The following is a 25757-nucleotide window of genomic DNA, read 5'->3' on the forward strand; positions in this document are numbered from 1 at the left end:
TTTTTTTTTTGTGAGACGGAGTCTCGCTCTGCCGCCCATGCTGGAGTGCAGTGGCCGGGTCTCAGCTCACTGCAAGCTCCGCCTCCTGGGTTTACGCCATTCTCCTGCCTCAGCCTCCCAAGCAGCTGGGACTACAGGCGCCCGCCACGTCGCCCGGCTAGTTTTTTGTATTTTTTAGTAGAGACGGGGTTTCACCATGTTAGCCAGGATGGTCTCGATCTCCTGACCTCGTGATCCGCCCGTCTCGGCCTCCCAAAGTGCTGGGATTACAGGCTTGAGCCACCGCGCCCAGCCTTTTTTTTTTTTTTTAAAGACGGAGTCTTGCTCTGTCACCCAGGCTGAAGTGCAGTGGCATGACCAAGGTTCACTGCAACCTTGCCCACCCGGCCTCAAGTGATTCTCCAACCTCAGCTTCCCAAGTAGCTGGGACTACAGGCATGCACCACCACACCCGACTAATTTTTTATTTTTTGTAGAGATGGGATCTCACCGTGTTGCCCAGGCTGGTCTTGAACTCCTGGGCTCAAGTGATCCACCCGCCTCCGCCCTCCCAAATTGTTGAGATTATAGTTGTGAGCTGTTGTGCCCAGCCAGCATTCCCTTTTATTCATGCTTTTGTTCTTTTATCACTTCTGGCGTTACCACCAAAATCTTTAGATGTTTATAGGGCTATAAATATTAAAGATGTCAGTTCACCAAATTTTTAGGGACCAGTACTTCCAGAATAGAGAATTAATAAATTGAATAAGAATTATATTCAGGGCTGGGCACAGTGGCTCATGCCTATAATCCCAGCACTTTGGGAGGCTGAGGCAGGTGGATCACATGAGGTCAGGAGTTTGCAACCAGCCTGACCAACATGGCGAAACCCAGTCTCTACTGAAAATACAAATATTAGCTGAGTGTGGTGGCGTGCACCTGTAGTCTCAGGTACTCGGGAGGCTGAGGCACAAGAATCGCTTGAACCCAGGAGGTGGAGGTTGCAGTGAGCCTAGATTGTGCCACTGCACTGCAGCCTGGGTGACAGAGCCAGACACTGTCTCAAAAAAAAAAAAAAAAAAATTGCATTCAGGGCCAGGCAAAGGTGGCTCATGCCTGTAATACCAGCACTTGGGAGGCTGAGGTGGGCAAATTGCTTGAGCTCAGGATTTTGAAACTAGCCTGGACAACATGGGAAAACCCTGTCTCTTCAAAAGTACAAAATTAGCCTGTTGTATTAGCATATGCCTGTAGTCCCAGCTCCTTGGCAGGTTGAGGTGGGAGGATGGCTTAAGCCCAGGAGGTAGAGGTTGCAATGAGCCAAGATCATGCCACTGCACTCCAGCCTAGGTAACAGAGCCACAGCCTGTCTACAAAAAAAACAGAATTACATTTAGAACCTGGCTACATATCTTGTATAAATGGCTAATTGCAATTGCAAACAGGTTATCTTTTTTTTTTTAAGAGACAGAGTCTCACTCTGTTGCCCAGGCTAAGTGAAGTGGTGCAATCATGGCTTACAGCATCCTCGATCTTATGGGCTCAGGTGATCCTCCCACCTCAGCCCTCCAAGTAGCTGGGACTACAGGCGTGCACCATCATGCCTGGTTAATTTTTGTATTTTTTGTAAAGACAGGGTCTCACTGTATTGCCCAGGCTGTTCTTGAACTCCTGGATGCATGTGTTCCTCCCACCTGTCTCCCAAAGTGCTGGGATTACTGGCTTGAGCCACTGCACCTGGCCACAGAAAGTGTTTTTATTTATTTATTTATTTTTACTTTTATGGTTTGTCTCTGGCATGCAGAAAGTATCTTAGTGATAAGGATGGTGTCACTTAAAATTTGTACAATATCCCCCTTGTGATAGTTTTGATACTACGCAAATAATAAATTATATTTCTTAAATTGGTCTTTTTGGCATGAATTGTATGCTATGCCTTTCTTTGTACTTTGCAATTCTCCGTCAAAATCTGCTAAGGGGGCAGTTAGCCGTTTGAATAGATCTACTCTTACTGTCAGCATGTACTTTTTGCCACTCTAATAAGTGATATCACTTATTGTTTGGGTATTGGCTAATATTAGAAATACTCAGCTGGGTGTGGTGGCTCACATCCCAGCACTTTGGGGGAGGCCAAGGTGGGTGGATTGCTTGAGCCTAGGAGTTCGAGACCAGCCTGGGCAACATGGTGAAACCTTGTCTCTACAAAAAATACAAAAATTGCCAGGTGCAGTGACTCACGCCTGTAATCCCAGCGCTTTGGGAGGCCAAGGTGGACAGATCACAAAGTCAGGAGATCGAGACCATCCTGGCTAATATGGTGAAACCCTGTCTCTACTAAAAAATACAAAAAATTAGCTGGGCTTGGTGGCACGTGCCTGTAGTCCCAGCTACTCAGGAGGCTGAGACAGGAGTATCACTTGAACCTGTGAGGTGGAGGTTGCAGTGAGCTGAAATTGTGCCATTGCACTCCAACCTGGGCGACAGAGTGAGACTCTGTCTCAAAAAAGAAAAGAAAATATAAAAATTAGCCAGGTGTGATGGCACATGCCTGTAGTCCCAGCTATATGGGAAGCTGATATAGGAGGATCACTTGAGCCCAGGAGGTCGAGGCTGCAGTGAGCCTTGATCACACCGCTGCACTCCAGCCCGGGCGACAATGAAAGCCTGTCTCAAAAAAAAAAAAAAAGAAAGAAAGTGGACACTGTTATTTCTAGTAAGAACTCTATCAGCCACATCACCGTTAAGTTATGATGATTTAATCGGATGTTGTAGAAGTTGGTCCAAATAGCGAAATCATCAAGAAGGGGTTTTGAAATAAAAGTATATTTCTACTTTTGGTACTTAAAATAAAAACTTTGGCTAATTATACCATGCCTTGAAATTTAAGCTAATGATATTCTGAAACTATTTTAATTTAGCAAGCTATCTAAGCATTCAGAATGTAAAAACTGGCATTTCTAGTTTTTTAAGAGATGTTTATGCATTCTTCTATATGACAAAATTTTACTGAATTTAATTGTAAATGACTGGATGCATTTCTTGGGGGTTTCTTATTTAAATAGAGAGAGAAGTACTATGGGGAAACACTTGTTCCTTCTGATGTGGTAATTAGCGAAAAACAATATTACAACCAACCGAAATGCATTCATTCCTTAGCATATACTGTTTGATGCTGCATAAAAACGTTGCTAATGATATTAAATAAATTAGTACCAGAGCAAATTACTCAGCCTGGTAGGGATAATGTACAGATGTTTCTAACAGTAAAGCTTGGGAGAACTTGCTAGATTCTCTTTCAGTAATGAAATACATGAAGAACCACTTTTGTGAGCAACTAAAGAGATATCCGCAAAGATATATTCTCAACAGTAAATCACTTATTTAACTTTTTTAAATGTTTGTGGAAAAACTAAACAGAAACCACTGATGGAGGGATAGCTTTGACTGGAATTAAACAGAGGGATGGCTTTGACTCGAATTAAACAAAAAATAAATGGGGAGTTAGGAAGAGATACCACCATGTGTGAAATTTATTTACTACGTTATTTCTAGGAAACTATAACGACAAAAGAGATTAATGCCAGATTGCAAATCGGAAGACCTTCAAATTACAGTAAGGCTTAAGGTGATAATCATCTTTTATGATGCAAAGATTTTACAAAGAGGATTCATTGACTCTATTGTAGCAAAATACTTTGATAAAGCTGAGCAACTTTTAAAAATGAGTCATACATTTTTCTCCTTTCTTCCTCTTTCTTTCTGTCTCTTTTCTTTCCTTTCTGTCTTTGACACAGGTTTTCACTCTGTTGCCCAGGCTAGAGTGCAGTGGCGCAGTCATGGCTCACTGCAGCCTGGAACTTCTGGGCTCAAGAGATCCTTCCCCTTTAGCCTCTTGTGTAGCTCCCCTACACCATTTTTTTTTCTTTTTCTTTCTTTCTTTTTTTTTGGAGAGACAGAATTGCTTAGTCACCCAGGCTGGTCTCAAACTCCTGGCCTCAAACAATCCTCCCACCTTGGCCTCCCAATATTTTGGGATTACAGGCATGAGCAACCTTGACTGGCCTATTTTTCTTTTACGAAAAATGAAGTGTTCCAAGTCTGTTGAATCTTTTTTATAAAGACAAATGGTTGTCTGCTTACCAGATACTTCTGCAAAGAATTTATACTGAATCTGCCCCTTCACGGTTAGGGAAAGCTTGCTTAACAAGATATCAGAAAATAGCCAGTTGTTGGAAGAAGCTCATGCAATGAAGAGTGTATGCTGACAAATTTACATCATTGCGTGATTTTGTTATTAAAGAGCATTTGTATGTTAGATGTGAAAATCCTCATATCTGCCCAGCTTGGAAGCAATTTTCTAACAAAAATAGCCAACAGCCCAGATTCTAGAGCACGAGTACATGGGATCCAGTTCCAGTTCTGACACTTGACTAATGATGTGATTTGGGGGTTGGTTAGGAATCACTTGTGCCTCCCTTTTCTCATCTACAAAATGGAGAGAATAACATTTACTTGGGTTACTTTGAGAATTTAAATGGAACTATGTAAGTGATAACTATAAACCAGATGTAAAATTTTGTCTTTTAGTGAATTCACTTGTTAAAATACAAAAAAAAAAATTATCTCACCCTTGATAATAACAAGAACAAATGATAATAATAATAATAATAATAAAGTAGAAAAGTACCAAAAAATGTAGAACTTTCTGATTCAAGTAGAAACAATGTATTCATGTTAAAGATTAAAATTTATGCCGGGCGCGGTGGCTCAAGCCTGTAATCCCAGCACTTTGGGAGGCCGAGATGGGCGGATCACGAGGTCACAAGATCAAGACCATCCTGGCTAACACGGTGAAACCCCGTGTCTACTAAAAAATACAAAAACAATTAGCCGAGCAAGGTGGCGGGCACCTGTAGTCCCAGCTACTCGGGAGGCTGAGGCAGGAGAATGGCGTGAACCTGGGAGGCGGAGCTTGCAGTGAGCTGAGATCCGGCCACTGCACTCCAGCCTGGGCTACAGAGCGAGACTCCGTCTCAAAAAAAAAAAAAAAAAAGATTAAAATTTACTGGCTGAATTTTCGCAAATATGAAAATGAATGGATTTAGAAGATATTCAAAAGAATAAAGCATGTTCATTCATATTGCTATTACTAAAAATAGTTACGTTTTACAACTGTATATACTATCAGTGTAGTAGAATGTGTATAAAATTTATAAATATTTTGGGGTATACGCTCAATTTTTTCCCATCGAAGTATAAGAATAACAAGCTTATTTATTTAACCCACTGTTACAGGAGTGATAGCAGACCCCTTTATCTGGCATATTTAGGTATTTAAGCGAGTTACCATATTATTGATTAGCAATTGGGTATTGGCACTGCTTATTTGACTATTTTGAGTAACTCCTGATAAGATCTTAGAATTTTTGGAACTTATGCATCATAATTTCCTAAGGAATTGTCAATCTATTATTTAGTATATATCTTTAGCAGTTTTAGAAAGTTGTAATGGTGGATCTAATGATTATTTATCAAAGCTTTTTCATCATCTAGATTTGTTTGTTTGAGACAAGGTCTTGCACTGTGGCCCAGGCTGGAGTGCAGCGGTGCAACCCTGGCTCACTGCAACCTCGACCTCCTGGGCTCAAGTGATCCTCCCACCTCAGTCTTCCAAGTAGCTAGGACTACAGGTGTGTACCACCATGCCCAGTTAATTTTTTATTTTTTGTAGAGACAGAGTTTTGCCATGTTGCCCAGGCTGGTCTCAAACTCCTGTCCTCAAGCAGTCGGCCCACCTCAGCCCCTCCAAAGTGCTGGGATTACAAGCACATACCATCGCACCCAGCTCATCATCTAGATTTAAAAGAATGAAGCCATTTGCTGTTCCAGGTGCAAATATTGTTTGTAGTCCCAATGGATATGTATTCATTGTCATTTAATTCATTCCTCCTTTAGGAGTGTTATGATGTGTGTATGTATACATGCACGTACATGTGCATACATGCATATACATGTACTTAACATATAACATAGACAAATATTTTTATCCAGTGGGACTATGTTATAGCCCACTTTGTTGTTAATATCTGTATTACGCATATGAGATGGAAAAAAGACATAATATGAAATTTTAATGAAAGCTAATAGGAAAATTTACATACAGATTTTTTGAGATGACTCCTGATACGTTGAGTGATGTCTGTTTTGAATAATTTCGGAGGTTTTGGGTTAAAGGTCGTTTGCTTCATGCAGCATCTGAGCCCCTACTAATTTCAGATGCTAGGCAGGCTTCCTCAGAAGCGTATTTCTATCAGTGCCGATCATGCAGCGTTCAAATAAAGGAGAGATTCTGTTGAGAATATATCTCTTGTTCTCTTGCTTTTAAGAAGCTTGTATTATTATTGGAAAACTGGGAACACTTGAACACATGGAAAGGTATAGCCGTATTGGAAATGTCCCAAGGAAGTTTGTGACAAATGGCCAAATCTTTGTCAGTTTTAAATGTTTTGAGATGCAAGATTATATGTACTTAGGGGAAAGGAAAAGGGGGACAGTGGTAGAGATAAAGCAAATGGAGTGGAACTTGAGCTGGATCACAAAAAAAAAATGAGTACAGGCCATTTCAGGCATTGAACATCAGTAGGGGAGCAGATGATTCAGGTGCAAAGAAAATCATCCCAGCACTCTGTCTTTGTAGCGCTTTGTTCTGAGAAAAAATCCACAGTCAATCCAGCTTGGTCAAAACCAGGAATATTCAAAAAGATACCAGTCTTAGAATCAAATGCTCATATGTATGAATAAAGGAATACAAGGTTGAGATCAATTTGTGGAAGACATCATATGTCATATAAGGAAGTTAGACGTTATAAAAGGTAGGAAATATCTATAGTGTGCGTTTTTTTTTTTAAGAATGAAAACTAATTGGATTGATAAGATATATTGGGAAGGAAACTCTTGAAGATAAGAATTTTTTTTTTTTTTTTGAGACAGAATTTCAGTCTTGTTGCCCAGTTGGGAGTGCAATGGTGTGATCTTGGCTCACTGCAACCTCCGCCTCCCAGGTTCAAGTGATTGTTCTGCCGCAGCCTCCCGAGTAGCTGTGATTACAGGCATGCGACACCATGCCCAGATAATTTTTGTAAAATAAAAAAAGGAACTAAGATGTTTGCTTCATTATATGGCCAGGGCAAATAGCAGTATATATCACATATTTATTTTAAAGCTTTTCATACGATATTATTTTATTTAATCTTATCAGGACGGGTGTTATTGTTAATTACTGTTGTTGTTGTTGTTGTTGTTGTTGTTGTTGAAATGGAGTCTTGCCTTGTCGCCCAGGCTGCAGTGCAGTGGCGCCATCTTGGCTCACTGCAACCTCCGCCTCCCAGATTCAAGCGATTCTCCTGCCTCAGCCTCCCGAGTAGCTGGGATTACAGGCACCTGCCACCACGCCCAGCTGATTTTTGTGTTTTTAGTAGAGACGAGATTTCACCATGTTGGCCAGGCTGGTCTTGAATTCCTGACCTCCCGTGATCTGCCTGCCTTGGCCTCCCAAAGTGCTGGGATTACAGACGTGAGCCACTGCACCCGGCCTATTGTTAATTACTTTTGGAGGCACTAGTAAAATCAAATAATATTTAAGCCTAATCTACGATAATCTTTTTTCTACAGATTTTTAGTTACAAATCCCCAGATATTTCTGTGTAAACATAATTTCTGTGATTTCTTCAAAGTCTCCCTTCTTTAAAAAAAAAGTATTTATGTATACTACCTTGTAGTTAACAGTCTTTTCACTTTTTGTTTTAATTCTTAAAATAACCTTATGTGAGGTTAGTAGGAATTTTTGTCCATATTTACAGTTGGGGAAAAGGGTTTGGAATGATTTAGCCCAAAGCCACATAGCTAATGTATGATTACATTTGTATTTAGAGTTAAATGTAGAGAAACTAAGAGGTTATTTGTGAGGGTAAACTGGATCAGAACTGGACTTCAGTCCTAGTTTCACCGTTTTACCATGTGATGCTCTTAGACACTCTTTTTTGTTTTTTGTTTGTTTGTTTTTTGGGGTTTTTTGAGACAGGGTCTCACCCTGTTACCCAAGCTAGAATACAGTGACATGATCACAGCTCACTGCAACCTCCACCTCCTGGGTTCAAGTGATTCTCATGCCTCAGCCTCCCTAGTAGCTGGGACTACAGGCGCCTGCCACCACATCTGGCTACTTTTTTGTATTTTTAGTAGAGAAGGGATTTCACCGTGTTAGCCAGGATGGTCTCGATCTCCTGACCTCATTATCTGCCCTCCTCAGCCTCCCGAAGTGCTGGGGTTACAGGTGTGAGCCACCATGCCCAGCCTCTTAGACACTCTTCTTTGTTTTTTGTTTGTTTGTTTTTTGGGGGTTTTTTGAGACAGGGTCTCACCCTGTTACCCAAGCTAGAATACAGTGACATGATCACAGCTCACTGCAGCCTCAACCTCCCAGGCTTGAGTGATCCTCCCACCTCAGCCTCCCAAGTAGCTGGAACCACAGGTGCATGCCACCACCCGCACTGATTTTTTTAAGAGATAGAATCTCCCCGTGTGTTGCCCTGGCTGGGCTCATACTCCTGAGCTCAAGTGATCCTCTCACCTCAACATTCCAAATTACTGGGATTACAGGTGTGAGCCACCACACTCAGCAATGTTAAACACTTTTTATGGCCTCAGTTTCTATCTGTAAAATGGGGATACCTACTTCAGTTCCTGTGGACCTGCACTGTCCAGTATGGTAGCCACTTGCCACATGTGGATATTGAGCACTTAAAATGTGACTAGTCTGGCCGGGCACGGTGGCTCACACCTGTAATCCCAGCTCTTTGGGAGGCCGAGGCAGATGGATCACCTGAGGTCGGGAGTTTGAGACCACTCTGACCAACATGGAAAAACCCCGTCTCTACTAAAAATACAAAATTAGCCGGGCATGGTAGCGCATGCCCTGTAATCCCAACTTCTCAGGAAGCTGAGGCAGGAGAATTGCTTGAACCCAGGAGGCAGAGGTTGCAGTGAACTGAGATTGTGCCATTGCACTCCAGCCTGGGCAACAAGAGTGAAACTCCGTCTCAAAAAATAATAATAATAAAAAGCACCTAGTCCAAATTGAGATAGCTGTTAAGTGTAAAATACCAGATTTCGAAGACTTACTTTGTTTTCTTTTACATACTATCTTATTGTGTTGCTTTTTTAATATGAGTTCCGTGTCGAAATGACAGTATTATAGATGCGTTGTGTTAAATATTAAAATTGTCACCTATTTTAACTTACAAATGTGTCTACTAGAAACTTTTAAAAATATGTATGTGGCTTGCATTATGTTTCTGTTGGCCAGCACTGCTGTAGACCAAGGATAGCAAACTCTGACACCCCAAATCCAGCCAGATGCCTGTTTTTGTAAATAGAATTTTATTGGAACATAGTCACACCCATTTGTTTATAAATTGTATATGGCTACTTTCATGCTATATGAGCAGAGTTGTGTGGTTCCTCCAAAACCCTATTACGGCCTGCAAAGCCTAACATATTTACTGTTTGGTCCTTTGCAGAAAAAGTTTGCTGCCTCTGCTCAACTGTAATTGACAGACGTTCAATATATTATCTTTACTTAAGAGTGGCTATGGTAAAGACAAAGACCGAAGGTAGAATCATGGGTGCCAGTGAGAAAAGAGGAGCTGGGAGTAAATGCTAACCATTACAGAGTTTCTTTTTTGGGATTAAATAATAATTTTGAGGCTGGGAGCAGTGGCTCATGCCTATAATCCCAACACTTTGGTAGGCCAAGGCGGATCACTGGAGGTCAGGAGTTCAAGACCAGCCTGGCCGACATGGTGAAAGCCTGTCTCTATTAAAAATACAAAAATTAGCTAGGTGTGGTGGTGGGCACCTGTAATCCCAGCTATTCGGGATGCTGAGGCAGGAGAATTGCTTGAACCTGGGAGCAGAGGTTGCAGTGAGCTGAGATCACGGCACTGCAGTACAGCCTGGGTGCCTGAGCGAGACTCCATCTCAAAAAAAATAAATAATTTTGATAGTTGTGCAACTTCAGATATACTAAAAACCACTGAATTGTGCACCTTTAAAAGGGTGAATATTACGGTATGTGGATGGTATCTCCACATACCTTTTTTTTTTAAGTGGATGTGAGTCTAGTTTGGTACATGTAATAAAGCAGTATATTAAATATACATACTGTAATAAAACAGTATATTAAACATACATGTTAATGATGAGAACATGCAATGAAACGAACAAATGCACATCAATTATGAGGTCAGTAAAAAAAATTAGTTTTTAAATATAATCTCTTGTCAAAGACAGTTTTTAATCACTTTCAAGAGATCATGTCACTTGAGAATATATGCAGGTTTTTTATTGGTAGGAAAAACAATTTTCTGTCATTGCTTACTCACTTGCTCAAATTCATTTACTGCCTCTTAAGATAGTGTGCAGTACTTTGGGAGGCCAAGGCGGGCAGAACACAAGGTTAGGAGTTCGAGACCAGCCTGGCCAACATGGTGAAGCCCTGTCTCTACTGAAAATACAAAAATTAGCCAGGTGTGGTGGTGGGCACCTGTAATATCCCAGCTACTCCAGAGACTGAGGCAGGAGAATTGCTTGAACCCAGGAGGCGGAGGTTACGGTAAGCTGAGATCGCGCCACTGCACTCCAACCTGGGTGACAGAGCAAGACTCCGTCTCGGGGAAAAAAAAAAAAGAGTGTGCGGTAATATATAAACATAGCTGATGTCAATAAATAGCTAAATAAGTGAATACAATGTATAAAAATACTATTGTATAAATGTTAATTCTCTTTTGGAAGCACTTATCTAAATACAGAAATTATGGCTTATTTCGTTTTTAGCAAGCTTTTGAAAGGATAAAACAATATTAGCAGAAGGGAATTGGAAGATCGTTCGAAAACAACCATAGCTTGTATGCATATAGGTATTTTATCTATTATTAAACATCTGTATACAAATCCTAGGTATTTTAACGTTGCTTTGAAACTGAAAAAATAGTACCTGCTATGTACAATTGACCCATTAATTTGTTATACATAGAATATAGCAACAATCTGTTTTATGCAATCCAAAAACAATAATCACCACATAATTTTTCATCTGAACATGTTGCAATAGGTTTTAATTTTATTGCTTCGAAAACACCGTATTACAGTACCTTATTTATGATGTAACTTATATTAGCATGATGTGGAAGGGCACAGACTTTGGAGCCAGACAGACCTAGTTCCTATTATGACTTAGTTTACTAACATTGTGATGTGGTACAATTTAGTTAATATTTAACATCTCTGAGTTTTCATTTCCTCATCTCTAAAATGGGGCTAATACCTTGTCCAGCAAGTTTCTTTTAAGGAATACATAAGGAAATGAGTACAGAATACTTAACACATAGTAACCACTCACTCAATGGTAACCTCATATGATTATTATTGCCACTTAATATGTTAAGTTTTTTAAATCAAACATTAAATTTTTTTTAGTTGTCAGCATCATACATTTCATTATGTATTTTACTGACTCCTACTTATCAAAAATATAATGAAATATTAAGTAACATTCTATTTTACTTTCAGTCAAAGAAAAATAAGAAGAAATCAAAGTCAGATGCTAAAGCAGTGCAAAACAGTTCACGCCATGATGGAAAGGAAGTTGATGAAGGTACTTGAGCAAGGGAAAGGACTAGAAAATTTTTTAATCCTTTTTTATCAAAGTGTGTTATATAAAAACTGCATTTGTTTTACTTTATTTTGTATTTAGCTCTTTTTTTATTACTGTAGACCTTATTATATAGAGCTGTGACACTGTTAGGAAACACTTTTGTTAAGGATCCAGTAGTGCTTTTTCTGAAGAGAACTGCCTTGAAATTTAAAAGTCAAGCTCAGTATTTTGAGCAATTAAAAAGTCATTCATCTTGTCTTTGTCTCCTGGAATTATGGTTTGTTTGTTTGTTTTCCCCACATGGTTCTTAAATATACCATTCCTGAAAGACTTTGTACAAAATTCATTAGAAGTCATTTATTCTCATCACCTAATAAACCCATGTATTAGTGATTATATATAATACTCTCCTATCACTTCTACCTAGCAAGATAAAAAAAGATAGACAAGATGACTTATATATGTCACTTTTTCTAAACCATAGATGACAGATTTGATAAAAATTACCAGAATAAATAATAGCAGTTGCCTAAAACAACATAATGAAATTAGAACACATTCTTAGGATGAGTTAATATAATCAACACTCTTGGTTTTAGCTTAACATCTAAATTTATCATGATATTTTATGTGCTCCACCCCATTTTCTCCCCCAAAACTACAACTTTTTTGTCTTCCCCTTACTGAATAACATTTTTTTTCTGGGGCTGTGTCAGGAGCCTGGGAAACTAAAATTAGTCACAGAGAGAAACGACAGCAACGTAAACGTGATAAGGTGCTGACTGATTCTGGTTCATTGGATTCAACTATCCCTGGGATAGAAAATACCATCACAGTTACCACCGAGCAACTTACAACCGCATCATTTCCTGTTGGTTCCAAGAAGAATAAAGGTATATTAGTGGAACATAAGACAGTGGTACATCAAATCAAACTCCTTTTATTCGGATGTACAAAATATCATTATGTCAAAATCTGACTATTTTGAATGCTAACATCATTGTGCTGATATACCCTTCTTCATGAGAGTATTGTGAACCGTGTATCGGTTTACCGAATACCAGCAGTGTTGTTACATGTTGGCTAATGAATGGCCTATTAAATTAAAATTTGCCTTTCTGCCTTGAGTCATATGAGAAAATGATGTTGCCACTTTTCTAGTGTGTATCACTTTGCCCCAGCTCTCTTGCATCTCCGTTCCTTAGAGTGGATAAGACATTTATTAAATGAAATGATTTATCACCATTTTGCATGTTGAGAGCTTTCATTCCAAGATGAATCATGCATGTTCTGGTTAGTGCAGGTTGTGTCTGGATTTCTTATCACCCCAGCTTTTTGAGAATATCATAGATGTTTGATAGAGCTAGACCACAACTTCAAAGATTGAGCTAATGTTCTTTCTCTCAAGTATTGATATTTCAGATGTTCATACTATCCAATACTGGTGGCTTCTTGGTAGCCCACTCTTTACATTACCATCATTTTTACCCTGGAGACACCAGTCTGCAAAGTGATACTGTTCAATTTGCTTGAAAGCATTGGCGTATCTTCCTTGTCTTTTTGTTAATGATCTTCCCACCTCCCCACACCTCAGTTGTTTCCAGGCCATTTTCTTAGCCTTGTTACCTTTTATTTTTTGCTTGATAACTTGGTGGAATTTATTGCCATGGTACAGCAATGACTTCTACTTACCCATTTTCGCTGTTACATGTTAGCTATGCTTTAGTATTTTTGTTGATTCTTTTTCACTGTCTTGTGCATGCCATCCTTGCACAATCCTATGTCATGCTGGTTTTTTTAAACATTGTGATCATTATGCTTTTTAGTGTCAGAGAAATAGTATTTTTGTGTTATAATGTGTATTCTCACCTCTTGCCATATTTCCTAAGTCCTGGTCCCAAATACTGGCAAAGTTCTTCATAAGTTGATGTGTTTGCTTCCAGGATTGTTGAAAAGGCAGCTGGTGTTGTTGAGTGGTGGCAAAGTTGAATCCAATTACAGAGCCCAATACTCCAGTTCCTACTTAAAATAATCTTGATAACTGTTATAGAATAGCAAACTCTGTCTGTACGTAGGCAGTTTTCCAGGTTCTTTATTGGCATTTTAGTTGACTAAGAATATGGTAACCAGAAAACTCAATTCCTTACCAACAGGGAACTTTTGACTTTTTTCCAGTAGAAGAATTTAGCACTTGAAGGAGCAATTTATAATAGATAATAAGTAAAAATTAATTTATGTGTTACTCCTAATTTAATGTGCATAGTGGCCTATTTAGTATTAAATAAATTTTATTTCTATTTTAACCAGGTGATTCTCATCTAAATGTTCAAGTTAGCAACTTTAAATCTGGAAAAGGAGATTCTACACTTCAGGGTGAGAGAAATTACATATAACTTAAATTGAAGGCCCGTCAAAATAGAAATTTATATACATATCTCTTTCCTCACATGAATGACACAGAAGGAAAGAAAAAGGTCTGTAAAATGATTTTTAATTAATATAAGTAACATAATCACAGTCCAGAGACTTTGGAAATAAAGAAAAAGAAAAATCACTCCCACTTCTAACAATCTTGTGGTATGTTCTAGTCTTTTTTCCCCATATATAAAACATTCAGTAGTCACTTATATGCAATTTTGAATCTTGTTTATATCACTACTAAGTCAGCAGAGAAGAAAGATTTTTTTGGGCTTGGGTTTAATATAGCATATATCGGATAAAATACTTGATGCTTGTATGTTTAAAAAAAAAAAGCCTTAGTTCCTATAATGTTTTAACTGCTTCCTTGACAGTTCAAATATTTTCACAATGAATGGACTATAGTCTAAAGTTTTTCATTGTTTTATAAATAGAAAATGTTTTATTTACTCATTTATGATAAAGATTGAATTAAGTAGAGTGTTACGCCTGACCTGAAAACAAAAGTGTTGTTGTAAAATAAATTTGGAAATGAAAAAAGCACCTTCTCATTTCAGGCTTTTTTATATTTTTGGAGATGAAGTTTTGCCCTTGTTTCCCGGGCTGGAGTGTAATGGCGTGGTCTTAGCTCACTGCAGTCTCCACCTCCCGGGTGCAAGCGATTCTCCTGCCTCAACCTTCCGAGTAGCTGGGATTGCAGGCACCGCCACCATACCCGGCTAATTTTTGTATTTTTTAGGAGAGACGGAGTTTCACCATGTTGGCCAGGCTGGTCTCAAACTCCTGACCTCAGGTGATCCACACACCTCGACCTCCCAATGTGCTGGGATTACAGGCATCAGGCTTTTTTTTCTTTTTTCTTTTTTTTTGAGACAGAATTTTGCTTGTTGCCCAGGCTGAAGTGCAGTGGCACTATCTCGGCTCACTGCAACCTCCGCCTCCTGGATTCAAACAATTCTGCCTCAGCCTCGTGAGTAGCTGGGATTACAGGCACTTGCCACCACGCCTGGCACCACGCCTGGCTAATTTTTGTGTTTTTAGTAGAGGCAGGGTTTCACCACGTTGGCCAGGCTAGTCTCGAACTCCTGACCTCAGGTCATCTGCCTGCCCCCAGCCTCCCAAAGTGCTGGGATTACAGGCATGAGCCACCGCGCCCAGCCTCATTTCAGGCTTTTCAGTGCTTGTTCTTAGCACTGTCAGCTTCCTTCATGCTCGTGGTTCTCAACCCTGGCTACACATTAGTTATCCAGGAAGCTTTAAAAAACAACACGAACACACATATATGTAAAAAGAAACATGTACTTATCTGTACACTTATGTGTTTTCGTGTATGTGTACATACATACACTATACATACATAATGATATGTGGGCTCCACCACAAAGATTCTCATTTTAATTGGTCTGGGCTGAGGCTTCAGAGTCTATTGTTAATTAATTTTTTGGTTAATATTAATGTGCAGCCAGGTTTTAGAATCGTTGCTTGAGACATAATGTAATACACATAAATAATTAAGGAAAGAACATGTAACTAAGGAGATGTCTTCATATTCTTAGTGGGTGAGTATTCAGAATATGTGTCATTTTCCTGTTTGCTCTGGTGTACTTCCTTCGAGCAAGTCATTCTGCTGTTGACAACTTTGTTAGTATATATGTTATGTTCAAGCCTCCTGTTTTTAAATTAAAAGGCAATCCTTGGTGATCAAAGGATAGTAGGGGAAGTGAGTGATAAATGTAAGTCAAGCAATCATAGAAATGTGAAAATATCCCAATTTTAAGAAGTAATGTACCTGTTTTTTAATCTTCATTTTCTTTTCTTTAAGTTTCTTCAGGATTGAATGAAAACCTCACTGTCAATGGAGGAGGCTGGAATGAAAAGTCTGTAAAACTCTCCTCACAGATCAGTGCAGGTGAGGAGAAGTGGAACTCCGTTTCACCTGCTTCTGCAGGAAAGAGGAAAACTGAGCCATCTGCCTGGAGTCAAGACACTGGAGATGCTAATGCAAATGGAAAAGACTGGGGAAGGAGTTGGAGTGACCGTTCAATATTTTCTGGCATTGGTAAGAAGTGTTAGAAAAATTTATTTAAAATTACTAATCTTGTACATTTTAATTTTCAGAAATAGGAAAACTATGAACAGAAAATAAGTACTGCTCTGCAGAAATAATAGTAATAATTAACTCATCTCACATCCTTTTTGTAGAGGAAGGTGGGAACTAAATAAGTAAATAACATTTATCATTTACTCTTTGCATAGTGCTTTCACATACTTTATCACATTTGATTATCAACATAGCTAACTGGTGTAATTATATATTCTTAGTGATGGGATACATGTAATGTGTAAGTAGACTTTTTGATTAATTTCAACAATTCTGTTGAGTCTAAATAAAAATAGTAAATGGAAGTATAGTTGATAACATCCACTTACAGAGTATTTTACAGTCTGCAAAGTGCCCATTTATAATTAAATTTTCCTCTGGATTTTAATATAAAGACCAATAGTTGAGAAGCTTATTTCTGTTGAGAGCCATCAAGTTAAAAGCAAGTTAATTTTCGTGTGTGTGTGTGTCTGTCTGTGTGTGTATTATAGAAAAGAAATCCACATTACACGTGGGAAACTGCAAAATGATAAGGAAAATCCCACAGTTATCACTGTGCCACCTAGTGACAACCACTGTTGTTTACATTTCTTCTCTCTCCCTTTCGCCTGTCCGCAACTGTGTATAGTGTTTTTTGTTGTTGCTGTTTTTTGTTTGTTTGTTTTTTTAATGGAGTCTCGCTCCGTCTCCCAGGCTGGAGTGCAGTCATGCGATCTCAGCTCACTGCAACCTCCACCTCCCGGGTTCAAGCGATTCTACTACCTCAGCCTGCCAGGTAGCTGGGATTACAGACATGCATCACCATACCTAGCTAATTTTTCTATTTTTAGTAGGGACAGGGTTTTGCCATGTTGGCCAGGCTGATCTTGAACTCCTGACCTCAGGTGATCTGCCAGCCTCGGCCTCCCAAAGTGCTGGGATTACAAGCGTGACCCATTGTGCCCAGCCTATAGTTTTACTTTAGTATTTTTGTGTTTGATGTAACTCAAATTGAATGTGCATGTTTATGTCTCCCCTAGTCCCCACGTAACATTGTAACATGAACATTTTCCTTACTTTTTGTAAGTGTATTTAATGGCCCTATAATGTTAGCATAATTTACTTAACTATTCCCATATTATTCAAGAAGTATTTTATTTATTTATTTATTTTTTGAGATGGAGTCTCGCTTTGTCACTGCCCCACTAGAGTGCAATGGCGTGATCTTGGCTCACACCACCCTCTGCCTCCTGGGTTCAAGCAATTCTGCTGCCTCAACCTCCCAAGTAACTGGGATTACAGACGTACGCCACCACACCAAGATAATTTTTTTTGTATTTTTAGTAGAGATGGGGTTTCACCATGTTGCCTAGGCTGGTTTCAAATTCCTGTCCTCAAGTGATCCGCCCACCTCACCTCCTAAAGTGTTAGGATTATAGGCGTGAGCCACCACGCCCAGCCAATTTTCCTTTTTTTAACCCGTTGTAGATAATGTTTTACTGAATATATTTGTTTGGGATTTTTTTGTTGTTGTTTTTAAGATGGAGTCTCGCTCTGTTACCCAGGCTGGAGTGCAGTGGCATGATTTCAGCTCACTACAACCTCTGTCTCCTGAGTTCCAGCATTTGCATTTCTCGTGCCTCAGCCACCCGAGTAGCTGGGATTACAGGCGCACACCACCACACCCGGCTAATTTTTGTATTTTTTTAGTAGAGATGGGGTTTTACCATGTTGGCCAGACTGGTCTCGAACTCTTGACCTCAAGTGATCTTCCTGCCCCAGCCTCCCAAAGTGTTGGGATTATAGGTGTGAGCCACCACACCTGGCCATGTTTGGCAGTTATTTCTTAAGGACAGAGTCTTGTGAGTGATATTGGATTAAAGGGAATATAAATGTTTGTGATGCTCCACTACATAGTGCCTAAGTATTTTCTAAGAGAGTTGTTCTAATTTATACTCAAAGCATCAGTGTAAGTGCCCATTTATCATATACTTACCAAGGTTGGGGATTTTGTTTTTTCCGCCTTTTCTAATTCAATAAGCAAAAAGTACGTAAATTATTTTGGTTAACTTTTTAGAATCACTAATGAGATTGAAAATTTTTCCATAACTTTCTTGGTCATTTATTTTTTTCCTTGTTTTTTTGTTTGAGATGGAGTCTCGCTCTGTCGCCCAGGCTGGAGTGCAGCACAATCTCAGCTCACTGCAACCTCCATCTCTCAGGTTCAAGTGGTTCTCCTGCCTCAGCATCCTGAGTAGCTGGGATTACAGGGGCCTGTCACCACAACCGGCTAATTTTTGTACTTTTGGTAGAGACAGGGTTTCACCATGTTGGCTAGGCTGTTCTCGAACTCCTGACCTCATGATCCACCCATCTTGGCTTCCCGAAGTGCTGGGATGACAGGCATGAGCCACCATGCCCGGCCCTTTCTTGGTCATTTTTATTTCTTTTATGAATTGTCTGTTCGTGTCATTTTCCCATTTGTCTAATGAGCTCTTTGTGGTTTTTTTTGTTTTGTTTTGTTTTTAATTTTTTGAGAAAGGGTCTCACTCTGTTGTCCAGGCTGGAGTGCAGTGGTGTGATTATTGCTCACCGCAGCCTCGACTTCCAGGGCTCAAATGATCTTGCCGCCTTAGCCTCCTTAGTAGCTGGGACCACAGGCATGTGCCACCACACCCGGCTAATTTTGGTATTTTTTGCAGAGACGCAGTTTTGCCATGTTGCCCTGGCCAGTCTCAAACTCTTGGGCTCAAGTGATCCACCTGCCTCGGCTTCTCAAAGTGCTGGGATTACAGATGTGGGCCACCATGTCTGCCTACTGTTTTATTTTTTAAATCTAGTTATACTTTCTTGTGCATTAAACGTACAATTTTTTCTCTCGTGCTTATTGCAGATATTTTTATCTCTTCCAATTTGAGGGAGCAATAGACACTAGAAACTTTTAGTATGTAACTAGAAAATATTTCTTCTTTTTTTTTTTGGAGATGGAGTTTCGCTCGTTGCCTAGGCTGTAGTGCAATGGCGCAATCCAGACTCACCACAACCTGTGCCTTCCAGGTTCAAGCAATTCTCCTGCCTCAGCCTCCTGAGTAGCTGGGATTACAGGCATGCTCCACCACGCCTGGCTAATTTTGTATTTTTAGTAGAGACGGGGTTCCTCCATGTTGGTCAGGCTGGTCTCAAACTCCTAGCCCCAGGTGATCAACCTGCCTCGGCCTCCCAAAGTGCTGGGATTATAGGCGTGAGCCGCCAACCCCGGCCCCTCTCTTTTAAAGCTAACACCCTTAAAATCAAACTCTAGATCATTTAATTATATTGTTCTTAAGCTTGCTCTCCCTTCCTCCCCATTATATTGAAAAATTGTAGGCCGGGCGCGGTGGCTCAAGCCTGTAATCCCAGCACTTTGGGAGGCCGAGACGGGCGGATCACGAGGTCAGGAGATCGAGACCATCCNCACGCCTGGCTAATTTTGTATTTTTAGTAGAGACGGGGTTCCTCCATGTTGGTCAGGCTGGTCTCAAACTCCTAGCCCCAGGTGATCAACCTGCCTCGGCCTCCCAAAGTGCTGGGATTATAGGCGTGAGCCGCCAACCCCGGCCCCTCTCTTTTAAAGCTAACACCCTTAAAAATCAAACTCTAGATCATTTAATTATATTGTTCTTAAGCTTGCTCTCCCTTCCTCCCCATTATATTGAAAATTGTAGGCCGGGCGCGGTGGCTCAAGCCTGTAATCCCAGCACTTTGGGAGGCCGAGACGGGCGGATCACGAGGTCAGGAGATCGAGACCATCCTGGCTAACATGGTGAAACCCCGTCTCTACTAAAAAATACAAAAAACTAGCCGGGCGAGGTGGCGGGCGCCTGTAGTCCCAGCTACTTGGGAGGCTGAGGCAGGAGAATGGCGTAAACCCGGGAGGCGGAGCTTGCAGTGAGCTGAGATCCGGCCACTGCACTCCAGCCCGGGCGACAGAGCGAGACTCCGTCTCAAAAAAAAAAAAAAAAAAAAAAAATTGTGTAAAAGTATCAAAACTTGTTTGAAAGAGACATTCCCTTGCCTGGGTGTGGTGGCTCATGTCTGTAATCCTGGCACTTTGCAGGGCTGAGGCGGGGAGATTACCTGAGCCCAGGAGTCCAAGACCAGCCTGGGCAGCATGGTGAAACCTGTTCTCTACTAAAATACAGAAAATTCGCTGGGCATGGTGGCACATGCCTGTAATCCCAGCTACTCCGGAGGCTGAGACAGGACAATTGCTTAAACCCGGGAGGCGGAGATTGCAGTGAGCCAAGGTCGTGCCACTGCACTCCAGCCTGGGCAACAGAGCAAGACTCCATCTCAAAAAGAAAAAAATTCCCACTCTCATTTTCAGCAAAGAAGAAAGCATTAATTTCTATGCTGTGAAGCATCCTTTCATATTTGGTAAAATAAATGGTTGAATTTTATGGAGTAATGTTAGGAACTGTGTGACCTTTTGGGATATTTACAATTTGCAATTTTTTTTTTTCTTTTAGATGGAGGCTTGCTCTGTCACCCAGTCTGGAGTGCACAATCTTGGCATGATCTTGGCTCACTGCAACCTCCGCCTCAGTAACTGGGATTACAGGCACGTGCCACCATGCCCAGCTAATTTTTGTATTTTTAATAGAGATGGGGTCTCACCATGTTGGCCAGGCTGGTCTTGAACTCCTGACCTCATAATGGGCCCGCCTCGGCCCCAGAAAATGCTGGGATTACAGGCGTGAGCCACTCCGCCCAGCCTACAGTTTACTTATAAAAACTATATAGCATTTCATAATTAGGACATAAATTAGATGGTATTTGCTTAATGTTGTTACAGATAATATTAAAAAGCAAATTAAGAGTTCCTGCCTAGATAGACTAGGACCTTCATTGAAATTGAAAGGGAACTATATTAAATTAGGTTTGTAATGGGTCACTGAAAAGAGACAGATGTGACTCATCTCATGGAGGTTTACGTTCTTCAAAATAAGAAAGAAATGTCTTGAAAATATTGAGAAAGTAGCATGGTATAGAGGAATGAACAGGGACTGGTTCAGACAGACCTATTAGGTATAAATCTCTATTCTTCTACGTGATAGCTTTTATGGACATTCAGGCTAGTTATTTAACCTGTATGAACCTCATACTTATGTGATTGTGAGGATTTGTTGTAATGGAAGTCAAGTACCAAGTTCAGTGCTATTCCAAAGTAGCTGCTTAATTATGATAGATAATAATGCAGCTTGGTACAGTGGAAAAGAGCATAGGCTTTGGGAATTGACTTCAGTTGCATTCGTGGCTCCTCTGTTTTCTAGCTATTAGCAAGTCACTTAATTGCTCCAAAACTGCCTAGCAAAGTTGCTGTAAGGATTAGAAGTGGTTGGTGTAAGGGGCCCAGCTACATAATAAATATTCAGTAAATAGTAGCTATTGCTATAATAAGTGATTCTCATTTCTAAGATTATCTTTAAATATTATCATAGTTTTAAATCTTTACATATCTTTCAAATCTGATTGCAAATTGAAGGTTCCAAGTGATGTTTTTTATTTTAACAGCTGCTTGGTCTAGTGTGGATAGGGGAATGAATACCTCTGAACAGAATTCTGCTTCTTTTGCATCTCTCACACTTAACTCTGCTGTTTCTGGTATGTGAAAACAGTCTTTTGTTCAGCTAACAAAAACATTTGTTTAATTTTAGTGCTTGTTATTTGAAGAGCTAATCAACATCAAGTACTGCCATCAATATAAACAGCAGGTATTATAAAGTGGCAGAGGCCTTTACAACAAGAAGAGAAGACCTAAATTCTTATGTGCAAATGGCTTAATTCCTCTCTCTAGGGGAGTAAGGATTCTGTAGCTTGAGATCACTGACAGTGCATTGGCACACAGACAAATACACACGAAAGGCCTTCCCTTCAGGTTCATACTCTTCTGTTGCTAAGGTAGTCCTACCATACTTTTAGTTACAATTTGACATTTTATTTCTGTTCACCGTTACTCATCATGAGTTTAAAACTAACCCTTTCAGGTATGGATTCCCACATAATAACTCTTAAGTATCTGTTGATTTATAAAATACATGATTACTAATAAACTACTGTCAATGCTGCATTACTTAAATGGATATATGTTTTGTTAATCATATAGAAGCTATATGTATTTAACAAATATTACATAAATATGGGAGGCCAGGTGTGGTGGCTCACATCTATAATCCCAGCACATAGGGAGGCTGAGGTGGGAAGATCACTTGAGCCTAGGAGTTCAAGACCAGCCTGGGCAACTACATCACTACATAATTTTTTTAAAAAACTTAGCCAGGCATGGTGGTTTTGCCTGTGGTCCCAGCTACTCAGGAGGCTGTGGTGGGAGGATTGCATTGGTCTGGGAGGTTGAAGCTACAATGAGCAATGAGTCGTGAGTGCTCCACTGCACTTCAGACTGGGTGACAGACTCTGTCTTAAAACATATATATGTGTGTGTGTGTATGTTGTGGGAGACATTGTTTAGTTTGGAATTCGTGGACCCAGTTTACTAATTTTGTAGTTCCACAGTGTCTGGAATCACTAACTTAGAAAGGGGATCAGCAGGCCGGGCGCGGTGGCTCAAGCCTGTAATCCCAGCACTTTGGGAGGCCAAGACGGGCGGATCATGAGGTCAGGAGATCGAGACCATCCTGGCTAATACGATGAAACCCCATCTCTACTAAAAAATACAAAAAACTAGCCGGGCAACGAGGCGGGCGCCTGTAGTCCCAGCTACTCGGGAGGCTGAGACAGAAGAATGGCATGAACCCGGGAGGCGGAACTTGCAGTGAGCTGAGAGCCGGCCACTGCACTCCAGCCTGGGCGGCAGAGCAAGGCTCCCTCTCAAAAAAAAAAAAAAAAAGGGGGGATCAGCAGACTTTTTGTATAAAGGGACAGATGGTAAACATTTTAGGCATTGTGGGCCATGCAGCCTCTGTTGCAGTTACTCAACCCTGCCATTGTAACAGGAAAGCAACCTGAGACAGTAAGCAAATGACTGTCTGGTTATAAAATATTATTCTTTTGATTTTTTTTTTTTTTTTTTCCTTTTGAGACAGAGTCTCGCTTTGTCGCCAGGCTGGAATGCAGTGGCGCAATCTCAGCTCACTGCAGCCTCCGGCTCCCTGGTTCAAATGATTCTCCTGCCTCAGCCTCCCAAGTATCTGGTACTACAGGCATGCACCACCATACCCGGCTAATTTTTTGTATTTTTAGTAGAGACAGGGTTTTACCATATTAGCCAGGATGGTCTCCATCTCTTGACCTCATGATCTGCCTGCCTCAGCCTCCCAAAGTGCTGGGATTACAGGCGTGAGCCACCGCACCTGGCCTGATTTTTTTTTTAACCATTTAAAAATATAAGAACTATTCTTGGCTCATGGGCCATATAAAAACCTGATGGTTGGATTTGGTCTGTGGGTCATAGTTTGCTAAACTCTGATCTCATAGACCATATTTCAGTTCCAGAGGTACAAGTTTATTGCTTCTTCATTTGATGACTCTGTACAACACACATGCTATTCCCTTCATATATGCAGAGAAAGCAGTGTGGGCTGCTAAAGGAATAGCACCAGTGTTACAGTACTGCTTCTAAGCAGATAATGTATTTATTACATGTGAATTTTATAGGGTTACTCTGTTGGTTAAAGTTTACATTAAAATGTACATATTAAACATATATATAGAGAGAGTATATATCAAGCAGATAATATATTAGTGTAATGCTGCTTGTAAGATCATCTGTAACCAAGAAGAAATTTATAAATTAGTAAGGACTCTGGTAGGAGGACGTGATTGTGTGTAACACTTTTATACTAATCAAGTATCTTTTCTTCCTAACCATTTCTTTATATAGTGGCTCTGAATCCAAAATACATATCAGAGTCATCTAAGGACTCCAGTACACAAGTAAATTCCGATTCAAAAGGGGTGTGTGTGTGTGTGTGTACGCATGCGCGTGCACACACGTGCCTGATGGAGAACCACTGCTTTACATTTACATCCTAAAATGAATTTATATCTATAAAGCAAGGGATTTGACCTGGCGTCAGTGGACTCATATGCCCCCAAAACTATATGCAAAATTTTGTGTTAAGCTCTGGACAGTAGACTACCACAGCTTTCATCAGGTTCCTAAAAGACTGTGTGAACCCACTCTCACCCAACCTACTCCCCTCACCTGAGAAAAAACAAAAACAGACAAAACTTATGAAATAATATTTTGTTTTCTTTAAATGCACTTGAACTTAGTCTCTAGACCTCCTGCAACTCTTCTTGTCTCTGGCTTCTCTCTGCCTCACCTCTCTAGATAACCACCTATTTTTTTAATGTTTCTTAGCCAAAAGATTCTAGGTAACTCAGACGTTTTCTAGTTCCCTCTTTCAGGGTTCTGAGGATACATAGCCCTGAAACATCCAGGACTAAAATGATCAATGGCAGAGATTTCTATTGTGTTTTATTTTCCATTAAGAAGAAGGAAAAAACAACTTTTTTTTGACTTCTTGAAATTTGTAGGCAGGGCACAGTGGCTCATGCCTGTAATCCCAGCACTTTGGGAGGCTGAAGAGGATCCCTGGAGGCCAGGAGTTCAGGACCAGCCTGGGCAACACAGGGAGACCCTCTCTCTACAAAAAAAAATTAAAAAATAAGCCAGGAAACCAGGCGTGGTGGCTTATGCCTGTAATCCCAGCACTTTGGGAGGCCAAGGCAGGAGGATCACTTAAGCCTAGGAGTTCAAGACCAGCCTGGGCAATGTGGTAAAACCCCATCTCTACAAAAAATACAAAAATTAGCTGGGTATGGTAATGTGTGCCTGTAGTCGCAACTACTTGGGAGGCTGAGGTAGGTGGATTGCTTGAGCCGAGGAGGCAGAGATTGCAGTGAGCCGAGACTGTGCCACTACACTCCAGCCTTGGCAACAAAGCGGGACTTTGTCTCAAAAAAAGAAAAAATTAAAAAAGCCCAGCATGGTGGTACAAGCCTGTGGTTCCAGCTGCCTGGGATGCTGAGGTAGGAGGATCTCTTGAGCCTGCGAGGTTGAAGCTGCAGTGAGCCATGATCATGCCACTGCACTTCAGCCTGAGTGACAGAGTAAGATCCTGTCTCAAAAAAAAAAAAAGAAAAGAAAATTGTAGGTAACGAGTTGACGTATAATACAAAACACAAAATGTAATGGATTGGTGCTAGGGAAAACATAAATTTCTGATCATTGAATTTGATCAAGTGATTATCATAGTTAATCTAAAATTACCCTCAATTCTACTTTTCCTTTTAACTTAACTCTTTTTCTAATGTCTGAATTTTCCTTTTAGGAGAAATTTTAAAATAAAGTCTCCATGTCAAAGTATAGAACTATTGTTATGAAACATCATTAGGAAATTCCATTTTTAATTTTATTGCATTCGTTTTTCATTTAAGGGTCTACTGCTGAGCCAGTTTCTCAGTCTACCACTTCTGATTATCAGTGGGATGTTAGCCGTAATCAACCCTATATCGATGATGAATGGTCTGGGTTAAGTATGTCCTTTTAAAAATTATCAGTTA

The 25757-nt window shown here is 40.3% G+C and overlaps 1 protein-coding gene across 1 annotated transcript in view; it reads left to right on the plus strand.

Annotated features, from left to right (window-relative positions):
• Nucleotides 1–25757, plus strand: part of MTDH (metadherin) — an 83551-nt gene that overhangs the window by 28677 nt on the left and 29117 nt on the right. The window contains 5 exon segments of the mRNA XM_017875292.1: nt 11608–11692; nt 12409–12585; nt 14000–14065; nt 15933–16169; nt 25632–25730. Of these exon segments, the coding sequence (XP_017730781.1) occupies nt 11608–11692; nt 12409–12585; nt 14000–14065; nt 15933–16169; nt 25632–25730 (664 nt within the window).

Source organism: Rhinopithecus bieti, unplaced genomic scaffold (genome assembly GCF_001698545.2).
Source record: "Rhinopithecus bieti isolate Rb0 unplaced genomic scaffold, ASM169854v2 scaffold_8760, whole genome shotgun sequence".
In the NCBI taxonomy this organism is placed as follows: domain Eukaryota; kingdom Metazoa; phylum Chordata; class Mammalia; order Primates; family Cercopithecidae; genus Rhinopithecus; species Rhinopithecus bieti.